The sequence below is a fragment of the Corylus avellana genome, chromosome 11, assembly GCF_965113065.1.
Source record: "Corylus avellana chromosome 11, dhCorAvel1.hap1.2, whole genome shotgun sequence".
NCBI lineage: Eukaryota > Viridiplantae > Streptophyta > Magnoliopsida > Fagales > Betulaceae > Corylus > Corylus avellana.
The window spans coordinates 17,378,055-17,401,411 of record NC_142500.1 but is presented as its reverse complement, the minus strand read 5'-3'; the positions used below and the strand labels follow the sequence as shown (position 1 = coordinate 17,401,411).

General features: G+C 37.5%; 1 protein-coding gene across 1 annotated transcript; it reads right to left on the bottom strand.

Annotated features, from left to right (window-relative positions):
- Positions 1 to 1,463: 1,463 nt before the first annotated feature.
- Positions 1,464 to 8,342, bottom strand: LOC132165705 (uncharacterized). The gene is made up of 5 exons (XM_059576371.2): positions 8,221 to 8,342; positions 6,972 to 7,462; positions 6,595 to 6,869; positions 4,717 to 5,337; positions 1,464 to 1,742 (listed from the first exon to the last, which is right to left on the bottom strand). Exons 2-5 carry the CDS (start codon positions 7,162 to 7,164, stop codon positions 1,620 to 1,622), a joined length of 1,212 nt encoding a protein of 403 aa, XP_059432354.2. The 5' UTR covers positions 7,165 to 7,462; positions 8,221 to 8,342; the 3' UTR covers positions 1,464 to 1,619.
- Positions 8,343 to 23,357: the final 15,015 nt, after the last annotated feature.

Below are 23,357 nucleotides of genomic sequence, written 5' to 3'. Positions count from 1 at the left end.
CCAGATTAAACAAAAAAAAAGAAAAAGAAAAAAAGGGAAGAACAATTTTGACGTCAGATTCAGGTGGAAGAGTTGAAAATTGCCTCCTAGGCAAGCAAGAACACAACATATATGTTGTTCACAAATAAACAGATCTTCTATTTGTCTTCAAACGAAACATATCTAAGCATGAAGATTGAAGACCTACAAATAGATTTAAGAGAAGAAAAAGTAGAGAAAATAGAGATTATAGGCTGAGATGAACGTCTTCAACTGAAGATGGACGAAAAATGGATCCAAGTATGAATATTGAAGAAGATATTAGAACAAATCTTAAGAGGAGAAGAAGAAAATGAGAAAAATGAGAATTTGGGTTGGGGCTACGACTTTGAGAGCTAGAGAGGAGAAAAAAGTGAGAGAAGTGTTAAGGAAATAAGAATATACACTTACACAAAACGATATCATTTTATGTATATTTAAAATTCAAGCATACTTTTGAAGAAGAGGAAAGAGAGGCAACAACTCAACGACTAATAAGGCTCCTCAGTCCTCGCACTTCACCTGCGTCGATGTCCCTAAAAAGGAAGTCTTCTACCAACATGGTAGTGACGGACGGCAATGGTATAACCTATTGTTGAAAAAAGTCGGTGAAATTATTGACTTACTGACAATGGGCGTGCAATAGGTGAAAACCCCTCTTTCGATACTGTATTTTCTGACTCCCAGCCCTACGTAAGGACCACATTTGAAAATCTGTTTGAATTGAACAAATATTGTCTAAAAAATGTTTTTCGGTGTTTAAATATTGAAAATAATTTTTAAAAAGTTTGCTAAACATGTACTGTACTTCTATGGTGAGAAGACCTTCTTTTTTTTTCTTTTTTTTTTTTTCTTCTTCTTTTGAGCAAAAGGGTAGGCCATGGAGACTAATTGTGACTATCCTATTTGAGCGTGATCATAGTAACACCTACCTATTGGGAGCCGCACAGGAAGGGCCTAGATGGTGAGAACCGTAGACGCTCTCTCAAGTCCGACTTAGCCATAGCCTGACATAGCTCAACCAAGGCATCAATGGGAATCTAATGTGGCTAATACTAATCAGACTTATGTGAAAATTCTCTATTGCGGATATTCGAACCCATGCCTTGACTACTTAGGAACTTTTTTGGGCCATTGAACCATCTATTTACGGTGCAATACAATATGATAATGCAACGTATAGGACAAAACAAACTAGACAATTTGGTAAATTAATATGGAGCAAATAAGCTATAAGACGATTTGATGGATTCTAACATGTGATGCATACCAAATAAGGCAAGATCTGAACAAAATGCATGTGATGCAGATGACCATGTAGCAAAAAGGCTTAAAAGAGATAAATATAAGAGAAGCACAAACCTGAAGAAAATCATAGTGAAATTTTGTACAAAATTTACCTATTTACAGTGTAATACGAACAGTTCGTGTGAAAACAAATAAGATAAGAAAATCTGGTAAATTAATAGAGAGCAAATAAGCCAAGGCAAATCTGATAGATTCTTACATGTGATTTATAGAAAATGAACAGATTTCAAATGCTTGAAAATTAAATCCATCACACAATACGATTGTTTTCAAGAACACTTCCTAACAGAATTTTATTGTGGAAGAACATCAGAATTATTCAGCGGCTCATCGAGATCAGTCATATCAAGATAATAGTCTGAATGAAGCAGATCTCCCAAGCCATCGAAAATATCATTTCCATCATGACCGGGATTCTGCAAAAATGTAAACAAATGATGCATTAGTATCGATTAGAACTTCAAAGAACATCTGCAGGCAAAAGCGAATAGTACAATAATCAAGAGAAAACTCTCTGAAATTTTTAAGTCTATGATATGACACACAGAGCGGGTGAAGAAATTCAAATTTTCAGATGGGAAAAATATAGGCTATGTACGTTTCTTGCTTTTAGTGGTTTTAACTTAATAAAAAAAAAAAATTGAGTTTATTTGGATTAATAAAAAGGAATTACTAGTTGAATCTCACTGTATTTTGCTCTTTCCTGTTTCGTATTTCTAGATGTTTATTATTAAAAGTTATTACTACTGTTTATTCTAGAAATATTCATGCAGGCCAGATAAGAGAAATGCTAGATTTCTACAGACTTCTGGGAAAAGTCTTGAAAAACCTAGCAGTTCTTATAAGATAAATAACAAATCTGATAAAGCATGTTAAAAAGTAAGCATTGTCAATAATCTCTTTCTTATCACAAAAAAAGAAAGAAAGTAAACTTATATTGGTAGCCTTATATTGGTAATACTAACAACAGAGTCGTTTTAGTAGTGTTATATTTGTAATACTAACAACGTGTCATTATAATATTTAGGGTTAATTACCCTTTTAGTACCTACGCTTGCACATTTTTATTTTTTTCCCACTTAGGGTTCAAATCCTATCACAAATGGTATATGACTTACAAGAAAAGACCAACTTAGTACCTCTCTTAGGATCCGTTAGCCCAAACTAATGGAATGCTACGTGTCATAAAAAAATAAAAAATCATAAAATAATAATTAATAAAATAAACAATTAAAAAAGTAAACCCTAAAAAAAAAAAAATTTGAAAATTATGGAGTGGCTCTTGGGGGTGGCTGAAGGTGGCTTCAACCACCCCCTTTTTGGCCATTGGAGGTGGCCAAACCACCCCCAAGACCCTTGGGATGGCCTCAAAATGGGGTGGCCCATAATTTTTCAAATTTTTTTTTTTTAGGGTTTAGTTTTTTATTATTATTATTTTTAATTTTCTTAGGACACGTGTCATTTGTATGTGATGACACGTATGACGGAATGTGATGGAGGTACTAAGTTGGTCTTTTCCCGTAAGTCAAGTACCATTTGTTCTAGGATTTGAACCCCAGGCGAAAAAAAAAAAAAAAAAAAAAAAAAAATGTGCAAACCTAGATACTAAAAAGGTAATTAATCCTAATATTTAACCAAAGCTTGAGAAGCTATGCCATCCAGTTCAAAATATTTTCTTTCAAAAATGATATTGAATACTTTTTGTACATAGAACATTCACTTTCCAAAATTAACAAATATATTAAAATTTGAATTTATGCTGAAAATAGAACATGAACATAAACCAAAATTCAAACACCAACAGCGAACAAAGGCTGTAATGATAAATAATAAAGTGATACACGCTGATATAGCGAAATCTCAATCATTTAATTTAAAAACAATGGTTGGAATTTGAAGAAATCTACAAACTAGAATACCCTAGAATTTCTAGGGAATCCAGATCCTAGTTGGACCACATTCCCAAAACAAATATCAGTGCAAGTACACTGGACATTCCCCAATAAGATACTAAACAATATTTTTCCACAAATATTCCCAAAAAAGAAAAAAAAAGTGATTTGTGACAGAGGGATTATAAGTTAAACCAACAATACAAATCATTGTGAAAAGCTGAATGGGGTGGTATGGCTCTTACCCTAAAACATGGAAGGGAGAATGCAAATATAAGTAACTAATTATATAGACTGTGCTGTTATAAGCTAGCTGTGCTAAGGTTACCTAAAAAATTGGTGCTCTACTTAAGATTTGCTTCAAGATTACTTTCCAAATCACCTTTCAAAGAGGACTAAGAATGAAAAGGAAAAATTTGGATGGCCAAAATTACTTTATTATAACATAGTGTGCAGCATTTTTGATCTAATGTAACAATTAAGGAAAAGCGCTAGCCACATCTGCGCTCTCACTCCTAAATGACTAGTCAATTGGGAGTTTTTTAAAATAACTTATAAAGCCTAGCCTCGCCTAGTAAGGAACCTATGTTAAACTTAGAGACTATGAGTGTCTTTATAATCTACTAACTCTATGTTGAGCTATTCATATTCCTAATGTGGGACTAGAGTGTTGCAATCTCCTCTCCTTGAATCCTTGAAGGGCCACGTCATACAATGTTCCAAAAAGCGCTAATCACGTATGCGCTATCACTCTAAAAGGGCTAGTCAAATTACATTTGAAGCTCTCTAGAATTGCTCATAAGCTCAGTTTCACCTAATAAGGAATAAATGTAGGACTTAACGCCTATGAACTGTTTTAAGACTAACTTTCTAGAGTATCACAATTCCTTTTAGAGTGAAAGTGTAGATGTAGACACTCTTCCTCGGTCGTTACAAATGGTAACAAAGCCAGATTAGTAATAACACCATTTGACATTGAAGCACTATGACATGGGCCATGATGAGGACGTCAGGAATTTGAGTGGGGGAGATTGTGATACTCCAGAAAGTTAGTCTTAAAGAAGCTCATGAATCCTAAGTCCCACTTTGGTTCCTTACTATGTGAGATTGGGCATTATAAGCGATTCTACAAAAATTCAAATATAACTTGACTAGTCCTTTTGATTTTGATTTTATTTTTATAAGTAATATAACCAATCTTATTAAAACTAGTCATTTCGAAGTGATAGCGCAAATGTAACTCGTTACATCTAGCTACCCAAATCGCAATTCACTAGTGAATTTTAGAAACTCTATAATGGGAAATGACTGATACTTATTGTAACTATCACATTGAAAAACATAAATGTACTAGTTGAGATAAGTCAACAATGAGCAAAACTCTCGGTAAGTCTGAGACGAACAAAGAATATTAGAAAATATGCCATACTTAAAATTCCTGCTGCTACTATATCAGGAACATATTAGTAAGAAAAAAATGGCAAAGAAGGTTACACACCTTATATTTGTCATCTTCATTTGAAACCAAAGGGTTGTCCTCTATAAAGCGATCCATCATTGAACGAATATCATCATCTTGATGGAGCTCCTCTGAAACAACATTATTACCGAGAACCGTTGAAAGGATATCACCATCACCCAATTCCTTTAAAACAACATTGTTGGCACGAACTGATGGAAGCCCCTCACATTGGGATGGCATGGTTTCAGACAAACAGGACTTGGAAACTGTGCCATCGAATTGTGGGGTGCCAGTCGCAACTGAACTCTTACAGTGACTAGACAGCAGATAGGCTGGGGTAGACAAACCAGTAGAAGGGCCAGATTCTACACAGCCAACTGCTGGGAGCCCCTCACAGTGGGATGGCATGGTTTCAGACAAACATGACACGGTAACTGTACCCCCCAATTGCGAGGTGCCAGTAGCAACTGAACTGTTATAGTTACTGGGCAGCATATAGGCTGGGGTAGGCAAACCAGCAGAAGGGCCAGATTCTACACCGCCAACTTCCTCATCATCGTTATAATCTTCCTCCTTAAATGGTTTTCCGTATTGGGCACCATTTCTTGGGCCTCGGCCCTCCTTTTGGAAAATCACACAAAGCACATATTTGTCGTTCTGCAAGACAAAAACATCATGAGAAAGAATTCAAGTAAGCCAACAGAATAACATCAACCAGTTTTATATATGCAGGAACTTCCACAGTGTCCCGGGAATCTAGTCACAGCAAAGCCCCGGATACCCCGATTATATATATATATATATATATATTGGAACCAAAATGAAAATCAAGAAGTTTAAAACATAACTAATACATATTACTCCCATCTGTCCCATTTTATTCTTCCATCTTTGTAAACCCAAGCTTTTAAGGAGATGCAATTGTTTTGATCTTTTTCTCCCTTTTTTTTAATGGGAAGGGGTAAGACATTATTGCTAGGTCTCTTGAATCCCAAAAAAAAAAAAAAGTTTTAAAGATTACACTAATGAAGTTTCCAAATTTCGAAGAACGCAACCGTTCAAGTGAAATTTTGAAAGTGATATAATTGTATACATTCATTTTAGGAAGGGGAAAAAAATAACATCTACAAAATGGATAGATTGACAAATAATATGGGACGGAGGGAATCACTGCATAACAAACCTATGCTGAGTCTGGCAGAACATAAATTTTAATCAACAAGAACCCTATTAAGTAGTTATGGTTGCTGAGTAGTTGTCCTATATTCCTCAACCATTCGTAATGTATTAGCCAGATGATGCAGGTAAAAGACTATTGCAATTTGTTAATATAGAGGAAAAAAGACAAACTTTATTATCTATATTTGCAGCAGCCCAAACAAATGTGGACCACATTATAGTACACTACTGACGCACTAATAAAAAATTAAATTAATTTAAAAAAAAAAAAAAAACTTTCAGGTGGTATTTAATCAATTTTGAGGTTGTTCCCGATAAATTCAAAGACAAAAGAAAAATCCAACTCAAATGAAATAATTCAAGAATTTTTGGGTTGAACTGAAAAGCAATAGCCCTCTTAACCAAAAATAAGATAAAACTACAACTTCTGAACATGCCTAAAAACTAATAAGTAGGATAGAAACTTTCAAAAGCAATTTGAGCCCCTTGAGAACAATTTTAACAAGGAATAACAAAAATCCAGTAAGTATGACTAAATAATTGCTCATTGAAGTTGGATGTAATCAACTTTGGATTGTCAACATGCTTCTGAGGTGTAACAAAGCCTAAACATAGATGCTTATAAATGAAAGAAGTTTGGATAGAATGGCCAGAAATGCATATGTCAATTCACAGGGTTATATAAACCTGCTCTCTCGCCCAAGCCTCATAGAATGATAAATAACCAAGCATTACCTGAACAACTTCTCTCTCGGCCAAATTCTTATCTTCAAGTCTGTACTCATGCATGACCCAATCCGTTCGAGCCCCTGGTGCTTTTCCTTCATGGAAAATCAACGTTTTTATAAACCCCACCGAGTCTTCATTGTGAAGAACAGGTCTATCATTTCCGGTGACTTTCCAGAACCCACCTTCAGCAATGCGATTCATTCTAGCCCCCCTTGAATATTTTTTCTCCAATGGACAAAAGAAGTACCATTTCAAATCCCCATTTCCCAAAATAGATTTCTCTGATGAAGAAAAAAAGTGCATTTTAGTAAAAATAACACAGAAAAAGCATATTATGCTAATCAAGTAAGCAAAACAGTATATATAAGAATCTTCCCATGTACCTGGAAGAACCGAAGGGGGAAATTTGTATATATCAACCTCTGGAATCGCTTCAAAACGGAGCCTTTTACTCATGACTTTCTTCTTTAGATAGTACAAAACCAGCTCAACATCCGTTGGATGAAATCGAATCCCAGGAGGCAGCAGGGATCTCTCCCCCATCAAGGAAGTCAAAATAATATCCCACAATACCATAACTTCAGAAACCAAGTATACAAATTCCTCAGAGCAGTGGAGATAACAATGCGTAATACCCTGTACCTTAACCAACAAGTAACCAAACTCCCTTCCACAGAAACGATGAACTAACTCTACTTTAGACTGCAATTAAAATGATACTTCCCAGAAAAGAAAAGCAAACTGTCATCTCCAATGTCGAAACAAGACCTTCCGCCAACACCAGAGCCTCCCCCTAATCATGAAACTAAAATTGCACCGAAAAGTAGACAAATCTTTGTTGTAGAGATCCAAAGACATTTGGTGCGCAAATATCCTGTTATCAGCATTATTAAGCACGCAACCCAAAAGGACCCCCAAAAACAGACACCAGGGACTAAATATGACCGAAAACCAACCGACAAATCAAAATATGATTTTTTTTCTTTTTTTCAAGCGAAGAAACCCCTGACAGGGCTAACACCAAAGGGACATAGAACTATAGTAGATTCTCACAATAACGCCTAATACCCCTAAATAACAATCATTCAGTAAAAATAGGAACGAAGCAATACATATTTCACTAAATGAAAGAAAACCCTGACTATTAACACGGAAGAGGCATATAAATCAGATAATTTCTCAGGAACAGCCCAAAATACAAATCGCCTATAATTAAACCTCCAAACCAAGTAGTAGGAAAAAAAAAAAAAAAAAAAAAAAAAAAAAACTTCCCAATTTCAGTTCAAAACGAAGCAAACCCAGATTTAAAACAATCAAAATCACCTTACTTTCAATCACATAAACCCAAAAAGACTAAAAACAAAACGGAGAAAGCAAAATCCAAAGACAACTCTAGCATGAGAAATAAGATGACAAACAATCAGCCCAAACACAAAAAGGAAAAGGAGAAAACCTATGAAAACCCTGGCATAGTGGCATGCGAAGCAAGATGAAGATCACACGCTAACCTCAAACAGAAGAAACCAAAATCCCTAGAGAAAACAATAGACATGAAAACAAAAACCCTAAGCCTATCGAAATCAAAAGCAAATAATACAAACGATTCAAAGAGAGAAACCCCAAAGACCGTACCTGAAGCTATGGAGACCACAGAGTAGAAAGAGAGAGAAAGAGAGAGAGCGAAAATGGCATGTAATTTGAGAAATGGGAGGTGGGTTCGTTCGTGCGAGTTGCGAGCGAGCAAGGAGAGACTGTGTTTGCTTGTGTGTGTTGGCGTACTTTGGTTGGTTCTTGAATCTTATTGGTTGGCTGGAAGCTTGAATGCCAAGCCAAGGTTCTGATTGGCATGCTTACTGTGCTTGTATTTATGACGTATGTAAGTTGAAATCTGGAAATTAGTCAGAGGATTTTAGATCCTGTCTACACTTATTTTGGGAATTTTGGATAATTTCCATTTGCCGTAATTGTTCAAACCGATTTATCGTTAGAGCATGATACGACAGAACAGATTTTAACAGGCTTATATTTGTGTGAGAGTGTATGATTAAACAATAAGTTAATTACTAAATTTGTTACTTAATTATTAAATAATACCTTAATTTGTAAATGACTTGATAATTAAAACTATTGATTTAAATGGGTTTATAATAAAAAGTATAATACAGTAACACACACAGTTTTTTTTTTTTTTTTTTTTAATTCAATATGAAAAAGGGAAAAAAGAAGAAAAATTACATCAAACACGCTCATGGTTAAACATAAAACAAATTGTTGACCAAAATGAATTTGGACACACGAGTTTAATCAACAGATTCAGCCCGACTCGCCTCAGCCCATGTTCAATCCAACCAGATGACCCATGAGACCCGTGGGTCAACCTGGGTAGAAGGGAATAACATCACCCGGATTGAGATCCTTACGAGCCTTATTACAAAACACAAAAATTCAACTACCAGAAGAGAACGGAAACTAAAACCGCAACGAAGGTCATGGCATAGACCAACCAAGCGATGATTTGGAGCCACAAAGGAAATTGAGTTGTAATAGCGGTGAAGAAAGCTGTCACTCCAAAGAAGACACCCGCATGATCGAGCAATCGGGCTATCACCGAAAACTTGGAATTCATCATGAATTTGCTGACGAAGAACGTAACAAAGCATAATAAGATTTCGAAAGAGAGCAGGTGAAAGATTGACGAGAAGTTGGAGTGAACGTTGGCGTATGCGAGAGCCGTTGCGAGTGCTGATGATAAGCAAAAGCTTAGCATTACAGTAGCCCAATCTATATTATGGTTATCCCCTTCCAAATCAAGTGGTTCAGCGGTGGCTTCTAGGTTGGTATTGGCTTTTTTTGCGACAGCTAAAACGGGGATGTCTTAGACTGGGCCAATTCTCTGAGTGCCTTTTGCTTTTCATGTTGTGCTTATAAAGGGGTTAACCAGCGGTGAGGTTAGGCGAATTCAACTTCAAGATGCGAATCTAGGCTTGGGGGTTGCAAGGAAGGATCGTATGGAAATCCGGGGTTGCCTACGTGGCTGTAGTCTAAAGGGGTTGGGTTAACCGTTAACCGGTAACCGTGGTGGGTTAACCGGTAACTGTGGTGGGCCTCTTTTTCAATTTTTCGTGAATTCACATTCATGATGCGAATCTAGGCCTGGGGGGCGCAAGGAAGGATCGGATGGAAATCCGGAGTTGCCTACGTGGTTGTAGTATAAAGGGGTTGGGTTAACCGGTAACTGTGGTGGGCCTCTTTTTCAATTTTTCGCGAATTCACATTCAAGACGCAAATCTAGGCCTGGGGGGCGCACGGAAGGATCGGATGGAAATCGGGAGTTGCCTACGTGGCTGTAGTATAAAGGGGTTGGGTTAACCGGTAACCATGGTGGGTTAACCGGTAACCGTGGTGGGCCTTTTTTTCAATTTTTCTCAAATTCACCTTCAAGATGTGAATCTAGGCCTGAGGGGCGCAAGGAAGGATCGGATGGAAATCCAGAGTTGCCTACGTGGCTGTAGTATCCCTTCTGCCTCAAATGAAAAAAATCTCTAACCCCAACACCTCTGCTCTTTCTCCCCCACCCACGCCTTTGGCTTCCGGCAACGCCCATGCCCACCCACTGCACCAGATCGGAGCCGCCGTCCACCATCTGGTGCTGCTCTCCCTACGCTCCTCTCTCTCTCTCTCGGCGACACTCGCTAAACGACACGGTTTGCATTTTCCCTTTTTTCCAATCTTTGATTTTTTGCCCATTGCGTGCTCAAATTTCTTAGATGATGAGATCTATTTAATCTGTGTATTTTTAAGATATAGTGGTGGTTGTTTTGTTTGATTTCCAAAATGGGTAAAATTTTAGGGCTTTGAAGTTATGAATTTGAAACGAAATTTGGTTTTGTTTTGTTTTCGGAGAGACGAAATTTGGTTTGAAACAAAATTTGGTTTTGTTTTTCAACAGTTGAAAGGGCAGAGTTCTACAGATATGGAGAAAGAATGTGAAGCATTTCTGCCTTTTTTTTTTTTTTTTTACTTCAACTTGTTCTCAAAGAGACCCACTAGCGAATATATATATATATATATATATATATATATATATATATATATATATATATATTCATTTTAAACTTGTTTCCAAAGAGGTTTTTTTTACCAGATCAGTTTGTGGAGATGTTTCTATTTTCGGGTTTTTTTTTTTTTTTTAAGTGTTTTCTATTTGGTGGTTGGTTTTTGGTGTCGATTCGATTGTTTCAAGGATAGAATGAACAAAAAATCTTGAGCATTCTTCATGACACAAACAGATATAACATATGGGTGATATGCTATTTTGGTTCAAATATAGATTTTTTTTTTTTTTTTTTTTTTTTTTCATGATGTTGATGTAGGATAGTGGAACATGCAGGTTCTTCAAAGGCAACATGCAGCCCCTAAGCTCCTCACAACCACCAGCATACCAAAGATTTGATGTTAGCAAGATCAAGAAGTAAAAAGATGTAATAGCTGGGATAATTCGGTGCCATGTTGATGTGATTGATTGGTTTAGCTAGATGTTAGTGAGAAAATTTTTGTAAACCTGACAATTTTCACATTTTTTTTGTAATCATTTTCATTCTAGAATTTGTCTTGTTTCAAAGCTTATGGGTCGTTGGTGTATTTCATCTATTCTGACCACATGATCGCACAATTTCAGATTCTCTTATGTCGTATACACAAAATGGAAAAAAACCTAAATGAGCAAAGACATCAAGAAATTAGGTTCTTATTTCAACAAGAGCATATCTCACTCTATATATGGATGAAATTCTTTCAATAGAAAGAACAAAGCTTTAAGCAAATATTTTTTGCAATTAGGTCTATGAGGTTTGTGAATAAAATGCAAAACAAACTTGTATAATGCAACCATAAAATGTATATAAATTGTTCTTCTGTCATCCTCAAAGGTAGAAAATACAAACAACCAAAAAAATTACAATTCAAGAGAATGCCGCAGCAAACTTCAATGTCATTAAGGGGAACAATTCATGAGAAAGAGTAGAACAAACCCATGTATGAACTAAGTTTAGTTTACATCAATTTCTCAAGTCTACAAATTTCAGCTCGAGTTCGAACTTAATAAGTTTGGAGGGCACCCATAGCTGGGATCATCTAATGCTGCAGCAGTCTTCCCTGCAGCTGAAAAATGAGGGACCACCCTTCGTTTGGCAACTACATGATGTAATAACTCAAACTCCAAGCTGGGTTCTTTTAGTGCTGATCTGACAAATTAATTTATAAAAAAGCTGAAATTTCCATGATACACATCAAATGAACAATTTAAGGTGGAAAAGGCAGATTTCAAGGAAGATGTGGATCTCTTGTCATCAACATCGTGCTTCCGCCCAGCACACTTATTTGCAAAGAAGTTAAGATGGAATCAATTCTACTGAACTTACAGAGACTCAAAGTAGATGGTCTAAGACTTTGCTTAGTTGGGTTAACAAATTGAGAAACCAATAGAAGCTCTGCATTTGCAGAGCTTCTTTTTCTTTCTGCAGATAAATGCGGAGCTTCTATTGGTTTGCCAATTTGTTAAGCCTCGTTGGAAACAAGTTTAAGCTCAAAAAAGGCCTCTTTGGTAAGAGAAAAAAAAAAAAAAAAAAAACCCTCTTCGGAAAAAAAGTTTAAAAGAAAAAAAAAAAAAAATCGCTAGTGGGTCTCCATATCTGTAAAAAACGAGAAAAAAAAAAAAAGAGGCAGAAATGCTTCACATTCTTCCTCCATATCTGTAGAAATCTGCCCTATCAATTGCTAAAAACTACCTAGTGGTTACTGTTACACATAAACCCATCACCCGGGTCAAAGGCTCGTGGGCCCAAGAAAGCCCGGTGCCTCCAAATGGGCTTACCAAATGCGCTCGACACAAAGCAATGGATACGACGTCGTCCCCTACACTCTCGGACGGCCAGAAGTTCAAATATTGGGCCACAATGAACCTCCCGTACTTAACATTCAAATACATCTATCATATCAGGAAAAAGGCTCAGCTACATAGACAGCTCACACGTAGCAAGATTACCGGGGCGGTTACGATCCTGCTCTTAAAGACGCCTCACGGATACATGCCATACTCGGAATCCTGTCAACATATATAACGGCCTTTTACCGATCATAAAGAAATGAGACACAAACATTACCTGAACAACTTCTCTCTCGGCCAAATTCTTATCTTCAAGTCTCTACTTATGCATGATCCAATCCGTTCGTGCCCCTGGTGCTTTTCCTTCATGGAAAATCAACGTTTTTATAGACCCCACCGAGTCTTCATTGTGAAGAACAGGTCTATCATTTCCGGTGACTTTCCAGAACCCACCTTAAGCAGTGCGATTCATTCTAGCCCCCCTTGAATATTTTTTCTCCAATGGACAAAAGAATACCATTTCAAATCCCCATTTCCCAAAATAGATTTCTCTGATGAAGGAAAAAAGTGCATTTTAGTAAAAATCACACAGAAAAAGCATATTATTTGATAGGAACCCACGATAAATTGAACAGAAATATGTAGATAAGTGATAGATAATGAACTCCACTTAAGGGTTGGAGACAAACCACAAGACACAAGTCAGATTACAGTTCAATACCCCAACCAATCTCTAGACTCTTGATTTATACTAGGCTTACAACCCACTACTCACAACACATTTAGTAACCACCCATGATACCCACTAGCCCATAACACATAACTACCCACTAACATAACATAACAGCTGAATACTAACTACCCATGTAGCACTAACATAAACAAGGATAATAACTACCCACTAAGCTACTACCCCCCACTTCCTTGATGCATGCCCTTCTAGGAATTACTCCATGATTTTCACTATCATTTGCCTCCCCTTGAAGAGGAACCTTGTCCGCAAGGTTGTTGGTTGAAAAACTGTTGTTGTTAGTTCAATGAGATGAGCGGCTCTTCCTCTTTATACCATTTTTTGCCTCTCACCATTTCTGCATCACTTTCTTCGAAATCATCATGCATCTCGTTCTTTGTACGAGCTTCAATGAAAAGCACTTGGGGTTTTTGGCACCGGTGTCCCGGCGTAAACCTCTCATTACACCCGAAACACAAGCCTTTCTCTCTTCGTTTCTGCATCTCTTCCCATGAGAGCTTCTTAGCATCCCCATAGGAATACGTCCGTGCAGCAGGTGTGTTGGACGTCGGTTGTTGCATGGTGTTAGCTTGTTGTTGCTTCGTCCCTTCATCTCGTAAAGTCCTCCGGTCTTTAGAGAGATTATCATCTCTCATCCGTGCTAGCTCAATGGCATCACGAAGGGTCTTCGGCTTGAACATTCTAAGGGCAGACACAATTTCTTGTTTTAACCCTCCAAGGAATGTTCCCACGAGTGCCTTTTGAGGCCATCCCTCCACTCGGTTTGCCAAACGCTCAAATTCTTGTTGATACTCTCGCAACGTCCCATCTTGTTGTATCCTTGAGAGTGCCTCATCATAATCCTCGACTTCGGTAGGACCGAATCGGATCAATAGCTCTCTTTCAAACACCTCCCACATAATGGGCAACCGTTCCTCCTTATACACTTTTTTCATCCATTGCCACCATTGATTGGCTTCACTTTCTAAATGAAAGGCAGCCAACGACACCCTTTGATCTTCCGGCGTTTGTTTGTAGTCAAAATATTGAACTACCCTATCCAACCATACTGTTGGATCATCTCCCGAATAGCGTGGAAAATCCAGCTTCGCAAAACCACCCGACCCCTTGGATCCGTTCGAATGTCCGGAGGAATTTTCCCCGACCATTTGAAATGACCCCTTATCCTTTGTTAGAGAAGACTCACACTTCTCGAGAGACTTTGAGAATAATTCTCTAAGTTCGCGAAAATTAGACTGCGACTCCACACTCATCTTCTGCACTCCTTCTTTCATCCCTTGTATTTCCATCTCCAATTTCTCGATACGATCCTTATTGGTAGCCATGCTTTGATACCAAGTTGATAGGAACCCACGATAAATTGAACAGAAATATGTAGATAAGTGATAGATAATGAACTCCACTTAAGGGTTGGAGACAAACCACAAGACACAAGTCAGATTACAGTTCAATACCCCAACCAATCTCTAGACTCTTGATTTATACTAGGCTTACAACCCACTACTCACAACACATTTAGTAACCACCCATGATACCCACTAGCCCATAACACATAACTACCCACTAACATAACATAACAGCTGAATACTAACTACCCATGTAGCACTAACATAAACAAGGATAATAACTACCCACTAAGCTACTACCCCCCACTTCCTTGATGCATGCCCTTCTAGGAATTACTCCATGATTTTCACTATCATTATTCTAATAAAGTAAGCAAAACAGTATATATAAGAATCTTCCCATGTACCTGGAAGAACCCAAGGGGGAAATTTGTATATATCAACCTCTGGCATCGCTTCAAAACGGAGCCTTTTACCCATGACTTTCTTCTTTAGATAGTACAAAACCAGCTCAATATCCGTTGGATGAAATCGAATCCCAGGAGGCAGCAGGGATCTTTCCCCCATCAAGAAATTCAAAATAACATCCCACAATACCATAACTTCAGAAACCAAGTATACAAATTCCTCAGAGCAGTGGAGATAACAATGCGTAATACCCTGTACCTTAACCAACAAGTAACCAAACTCCCTTCCACAGAAACGATGAACTAACTCTACTTTAGACTGCAATTAAAATGATACTTCCCAGAAAAGAAAAGCAAACTGTCATCTCCAATGTCGAAACAAGACCTTCCACCAACACCAGAGCCTCCCCCTATTCATGAAACTAAAATTGCACCGAAAAGTAGACAAATCTTTGTTGTAGAGATCCAAAGACATTTGGTGCGCAAATATCCTGTTATCAGCATTATTAAGCACGCAACCCAAAAGGACCCCCAAAAACAGACACCAGGGACTAAATATGACCGAAAACCAACCAACAAATCAAAATATGATTTTTTCTTTTTTCTTTTTCTTTTTTTCAAGCGAAGAAACCCCTGATAGGGCTAACACCAAAGGGACATAGAACTATAGTAGATTCTCACAATAACGCCTAATACCCCTAAATAACAATCATTCAGTAAAATTAGGAACGAAGCAATACATATTTCACTAACTGACTATTAACACGGACGAGGCATATAAATCAGATAATTTCTCAGGAACAGCCCAAAATCCAAATCGCCTATAATTAAACCTCCAAACCAAGTAGTAGAAATAAAAAAACACTTCCCAATTTCAGTTCAAAACGAAGCAAACCCAGATTTAAAACAATCAAAATCACCTTACTTTCAATCACATAAACCCAAAAAGACTAAAAACAAAACGGAGAAAACAAAATCCAAAGACAACTCTAGCATGAGAAATAAGATGACAAACAATCAGCCCAAACACAAAAAGGAAAAGGAGAAAACCTAAGAAAACCCTGGCATAGTGGCATGCGAAGCAAGATGAAGATCACACACTAACCTCAAACAGGAGAAACCAAAATCCCTAGAGAAAACAATAGACATGAAAACAAACACCCTAAGCCTATCGAAATCAAAAGCAAATAATACAAATGATTCAAAGAGAGAAACCCCAAAGACCGTACCTGAAGCTAGGGAGACCACAGAGTAGAAAGAGAGAGAAAGAGAGAGCGAAAATGGCATGTAATTTGAGAAATGGGAGGTGGGTTCGTTCGTGCGAGATGTGAGCGAGCAAGGAGAGACTGGTAATTTTTTTTTTTTTTTTTTTTTTTTTTTTTAATATGGAAGAGGAACTTCACTTTATTATGCGTGATCTTAGCCGATTAAACTAGCTATTGCGCATTAAACTACCTATTGGGGACAGGAGAAACTGTGTTTGCTTGTGTGTGTCGGCGTACTTTGCTTGGTTCTTGAATCTTATTGGTTGGCTGGAAGCTTGACTGCCAAGCCAAGGTTCTGATTGGCCTGCTTACTTTAGCAATGGTAGTACTGTGCTTGTATTTATGACGTATGTAAGTTGAAATATGGAAATTAGTCAGAATGATTTTAGATCCTGTCTATACTTATTTTGGGAATTTTGGATAATTTCCGTTTGTCGTAATTGTTCAAACCGATTTATCGTTAGAGCATGATACGACAGAACAGATTTTAACAGGCTTATATTTGTTTGAGAGAGTGTATGATTAATAAGTTAATTATTAAATTTGTTACTTAATTATTAATTTATCCCTTAATTTGTAAATGACTTGATAATTAAAACTACTGATTTAAAGGAGTTTATAATAAAAATTATAATACAGTAACACACACAGTTTTTATTATTATTCAATATGAAAAAGGGAAAAGAAGAAAAATTACATCAAACACGCTCATAGTTAAACATAAAACAAATTGTTGACCAAAATGAATTTGGGCCAACAAGTATAATCAACAGATTCGGCCCGCCTCGCCTCAGCCCGTGTTCGATCCAACCAGATGAGTTGTGAGACCCGCAGGTCAACCTGGTTAGAAGAGAATGACACCACCCGGATTGAGGTCCTTACGAGCTTTATTACAAAACACAAAAATTCAACTACTGGAAGAGAACGAAAAGCAAAACTGCAAAGAAGGAAATGGCATAGACCACCCAAGCGATGATTTGGAGCCACAAAGGTAACGGAATTGTAATGGCGGTGAAGAAAGCTGTCACTCCAAAGAAGACACCCACTCGATCGAGCACTCGAGATATCACTGGAAACTTGGAATTCTTCATGAATTTGCTAACAAAGAATGTAGCAACGCATAACAAGAATTCGAAAGCAAGCAGATAAAAGATTGGCGAGAATTTGGAGTGAACGTGGGCGTATGTGAGAGCTATTGCGAGTGCCGATGCTAAGCAAAAGCTTACCATTACAGTAGCCCAATCTATATTATGGTTATCCACTTCCAAACCAAGTGGTTCATCAGCGGGTGCTTCTAGGTCGGTTGGTGGCTGTCTCTGAAAAACTTTGAGCCCAATGTGTGAAGCTCATAGTCATTTTTCGTGACAGACTGCGCCAATTCTCTGAGCACCTTTTGCTGTTTCTCTTTGTACTTATAAAGGGACTATATCCGCCCATCCGGGGTGAAGTGATGACGTGATGACGAGGTATTTTTTAATCTAAAGATAGCGACGTTAAAAAGAAAGTGCCGTTCTTTTTGGAAATCAGGGAAGTCATTTGGGCAGTTTTGGCCCAAAGGCATGTAGAAGTTGATTGGGATGTTTTGATGGAACAAATTGTTATATATATATATATATATATATATATATATATATATATATATATAAATTTTCATTGAGAAGAAAATTCAAACGGAAACAATTTGTTTTATCAAAACATCCCAATCAACTTCTACATGCCTTTGGGCCAAGAGCAGTTTAGATGAGACCAAACTGCTCTTGGCCCAAAGGCATGTAAAAGTTGATTGGAATGTTTTGATGGAACAAATTGTTATATATATATATATATTTGGCCCAAAGGCATGTAGAAGTTGATTAGGATGTTTTGATGGAACAAATTGTTATATATATATATATATATATATATATATATATATAAATTTTCATTGAGAAGAAAATTCAAACGTAAACAATTTGTTTTATCAAAACATCCCAATCAACTTCTACATGCCTTTGGGCCAAGAGCAGTTTTAAAAAGCTGCTCTTGGCCAAAAGGCATGTAGTAAAAACTGCTCTTGACCAAAAGGCATGTAGAAGTTGATTGGGATGTTTTGAGTCAACCAAACTGCTCTTGGCTAAAAGGCATGTAGAAGTTGATTGGGATGTTTTGATAAAACAAATTGTTATATATATAAATTCTCATTGAGAAGAAAATTCAAACGGAAACAATTTGTTCCATCAAACATCCCAATCAACTTCTACATGCCTTCGGGCTAAGAGCAACCAAGAGCAAAACATTCCAATCAACTTCTACATGCCTTTGGGCCAAGAGCAACCAAGAGCAAATCTTGGTTGCTCTTGGCCCAAAGGCATTGGGATGTTTTGATGGAACAAATTGTTATATATATATATATATATAAAGGGGTTAACCGGTTTGGTCCTCCTCTTTTCCAAGTTTTCTTTTTTCTTTTTATTTTTAAACCTTTTTTTTTTTGTTTTTTTAGAAAAAATGTAAAATTAGTCCTTGTGATTTACCTGATTTACAATCAACTCCCTATGGTCTCAAAATGAACTTAAAGGTCCCTGAGGTATGCTAGAAATATAATTTAGTCTCTACAATTAAATTCCGTCCACTAATTTAACAAATTCTCTTAGTATGACACTTACTTAAATAGGACAAGTATCACAATTATATTGACTCTAATGTTTTACGCTATTAGAATCTGTTAAGTCAGTGAACAGAATTTAACTGTAGGGACTAAATTAGTTTTTTCGCATACTTCATGGACCTTTGAATTCATTTTGATACTACAAGGAGTTAATTGCAAATCAGGTAAACCACAAGGACTGAATTTACATTTTTCCTTTTTTTTTTGTGCAAATATTTGTACCTCTTTTTTTTTTTTTTTTTTTTTTTTTGGCGCAAAGGTTTGGACCTCCTTTTATTTCTTCTTATCTCGTGTACTTATAAAGGTATTAACCGGTTTGGTCCTCCTTTATTTCTTCTTCTCTTTTACTTATAATTTATAAATTATAAATAAATTATAATTTATTTCTTCTTCTCTTTTCTTTTGTTTTTTTGTGCAAATGTTTGTATGCCCTTTTTTTCTTCTTCTCTTTTGTACTTATAAAGGGATTAACCGGTTTGGTATTTTTTTTTTTTTTTTGTAACCCCTTCTTATTCTTCTTCTTTTATTTTATTTTATTTATTTTTTTGCGCAAACGTTTGGACCTCCATCCTTTGTTCTTCTCTGAGTGCCTTTCGCTTTTCATTTTGTACTTATAAAGGGGTTAACCGGTTTGGTCCTTTTTTTTCTTTTTATTTTTTTGCAAATGTTTGGACCTCCTTTTTTTTGTTCTAAGGTCTGGACCTTCTTAACCCACAACCTATTTTTAGGGAAAAAAAAAAAAATTGTAAAATCAGTCCATGTAGTTTACTTTATGGAAAAATGTAAAATTAGTCCATATGATTTACTTGATTTGCAATTAATTATATGTTATACTAAAATAAACTCAAAAGTCCTTGAGGTATATATGTCACAAAAACAATTTAGTTCTTACAGTTCAATTTTGTTCACTAACTGAACAGATTCTAATAGCATGAAACGTTAGATCTAATAAAATTGTGATACTTATCTTATTTAACTGACGACAATCTCAGTGACGACATTGCTGACATGTCAGCACTTGGGACCCACGCGCCTGTATGTGGCCTGCAAAATGAAGGATGATAATTCGAAAAAGGGTGGTCGACGAGCATTATGAGTGGTTGCATGGATGGACAGATCACAGAACTGATGGAGAAAGCCATATCTAATTATGAAGAAAATAGATTTAGTAACCCCATCAGATCCGGTGGGATGGTGGTGAGCAGAACATGACAGGCCAGTAGAGAGTCTAGAGGGCAAATCTAAGCAAATGGAGAAAGAAGAGAGGGGAAGAGAAAGAAAGAGAGGGGGAGGAGGAAGGTTCCCTCCTCCCCTGCCGCTAATATTATATTTTTATTTAAAAATCAATCTTCATAAAAACAAAATTTATTGTCATTCGAAATTTTGGCAACTCAATACTCCTCATAGGGCCACAAAAATATCTACCCACAACCTTGAAGAATGGAATGTTTAAGATTAGATTTTATTTAATAATGCCTTTTTTATTATTTGATTTCCTTATTTATTGCTATCAATTATTTAAGGGGTTAAATACCTTATTCACCCTTAGGGTTTCACAATTTTATTTTTTGACCTCTAAGGTTTACTTTTTAAATAAACCTCTTGTCTTCATTAATCACGATCAAGCTGAAGCAATTTGCTCAGCTCGAACAATATCACAGATACAATCAGGTATCTCATCTCTCCATATGTAATCTATGACACTTCTAGTAACTAACTTTGCTAAAATATGGGCTACACCATTTATATTCCGTCGTACATGGTTAGGCTTCCAATTGGATAGAGAATTCAAAATTAATTTAGCATCCTCAATAAGTTGACCATACCTACTCCCATTCCGCTCCTCATTGTGTAGCGCCATGATAATTGTTTGTGCATCGCCTTCTATAATGACATTGCTAACTTCAAGGTCGTTGCAGAATTGGGTTGTATGGACCATGACCATCGCCTCAGTAGTAGTCGGGTCTAATTGTCCCTTTTGCGTGAAGCTCTGTGCTGCAATTGCCTTGCCCTCAAAATCTCGAAGGATTAAACCTCCTCCCTTCATACCATTTTTTGCATCAATGGCTGCATCAAAATTGATTTTGTACCATCCTTGGGGGGGCCTCGTCCACTTCTGAATCACCACTTCACTGTGGGTTTCATCCGCAGGCTGTTTTGTATTATGCCACGTAAACTCCTCCACAGCAATCATTGCCATCTTGCCCACTTCATTTGGGGGAGTGAAAAGACCTTCATGGATCCACCTATTTCTGCGAAACCAAATTTTCCTCGCGGTTTCCACAAAAATAGAAAATTCTTCTTGCTCACTTTTATGATATATCCCTTCCGCCAATAGCATAAAATCATCCGCTTGTGGAATAAATTTTTGAAAAATCCGTAATCCCCCACTCCAGACATCCATTGCAGATGAACAGGCCCATAGGATATGAAAAGTAGTTTCAGCTTCATGCCCACAGATTGGACACATGGGGTCAATAGCAATCTTTTTTCGAACTAGATTGTCTCGCGTCGGCAATAGGTCGTGACAGGCACACCACATGAAATTCTTACTCGCATTAGCAAGTTTTGAACCCCATATACCTTGCCAAATGGTACTATCTCGATGCCGGCTAGAACTCTCCGCCCTAGATCCCGTAGTAATCTCCTTTGCCAGGTGGTAGGCACTCCTAACTGAGAAAATTCCCGATGTCGTACCCCTCCAAATTAACACATCTTGTTGAGAAATACCCCCAATTGGAATAGTTTGAATTAAATTTACCTCCTCTTGTGTGAAATTTTCTTGGAGTAAAATTGGGTTCCACCATCGAGTATTGGAATCAATGAGGGCGCTAATCATTGAATCTCGATCGAGTGTATGGGGATGAGATTGTACGGAATAGGTGGTTGGTTTTGGGATCCACTTCTCACCCCAAATTTTAACACTTCTTCCATTGCCAATTCTCCATATTAATCCTTCTTTGAGAAGACTACAAGACCGTTGTATACTCCGCCAAGCATAGGATTGGCAATTCCCACTTTTGGCCTCAAGAACCGAACTCCTCGGATAATACTTTGCTTTCATAATTCTTGAAACAAGGCTATCCCCATTCTGTAATAACCTCCAACACTGTTTAGCAAGTAGAGCTTGGTTGAAACAGTGAAGATCCCAAAATCCCATTCCCCCTTGCATCTTTGATAACCCCAATTTTTCCCATCGCATCCAGTGAATTCGAGACTCATTTGCTTGATGGCCCCACCAAAATTTTTGCATAAAGGAATTTAACTAAGGTTTACTTTTGATCACAAGAGGAGCTCTTTGTAGTTTGCCTAAAGACCGAGATGGTCTTTCCATCCATCTGCCATTAGTAGACTTAACGGAAATTCACGTCACTGACTTGGGGACCAATTACATTTTGACACGTGTCCTAATTACCAAATCATCAAATAGGACTAGATTTACACTCTTGCTACATAATAATTTTTTTTTTACAAGTAATAGATTAAAATATTGGGAATTTTTTTTTTTACATAACTAAACCCTTCAAGCCTCTACCAGTACTCCCTCGTTCCTCAACAGCGTTCCACCTCCTTCTTCCCCAACCCACCGTTCTTCCCCAATCCGACCAACCCACTCTCCGGCCAACCCATCGATATTCCCCAAGCCGAAGAACCCACGTCTCCACCTCCTTCTCCTTCATCAATCTCGTCACGACGTCGTTTCCCCCCTCAGCCGCCGAGTTTCGCCCCCCGGGTCTCGGAGACTCTCATCAAGCCATTGCTTCAGTTCCCCAAGGACACCAATTCATGAATGCACCACCCCCCCCCCCCCCCCCCCCCCCAAACAATTTCACATAGTTTGTCCCACAAACCCATAAGTAGCCAAACAATTTCATATAGTTTGTCCCACAAACCCATAAGTAGCACTACCAATAATCCCCACAAAAATAAATGCTATCCCTGAAGTGATGAAAGTGGCTAGAATCTCTGACAGTGATCTCCCACCCAACAATCTTTGCTATAAGCTTAACAGCAGAATGGCAGTCGCCACATACACGAAGATTCTTCATTACTGTTATTGTACTCCCCTCAACAGATTATTGGCAGCCGTTGATGAAGGAGAAGGAGGTGGAGACGTCGGTTCTTCGGCTTGGGGAAGATTGGTGGGTTGGTCTGAGAGTGGGTTGGTCGGATTGGGGAAGAATAGTGGGTTGGGGAAGGAGGTGGAACGCCTTTGAGGAAGGAAGGAGTGGCGGAGGCTTGAAGGGTTTAGTTGTCAAAAAAAAAATTCCAGTATTTTAATGTATTACTTGTAAAAAAAAAAAATTTATTACGTGGCAATGGTGTAAATCCAGTTATATTTGATGATTTGGCAATTATGACACGTGTCGAAATGTAATTGATCATCAAGTCAGTAATGTGGATTTCCATTAAGTCTACTAACGGCAGATGGATGGAAGGACCATCTTGGTCTTTAAGCAAACCACAGG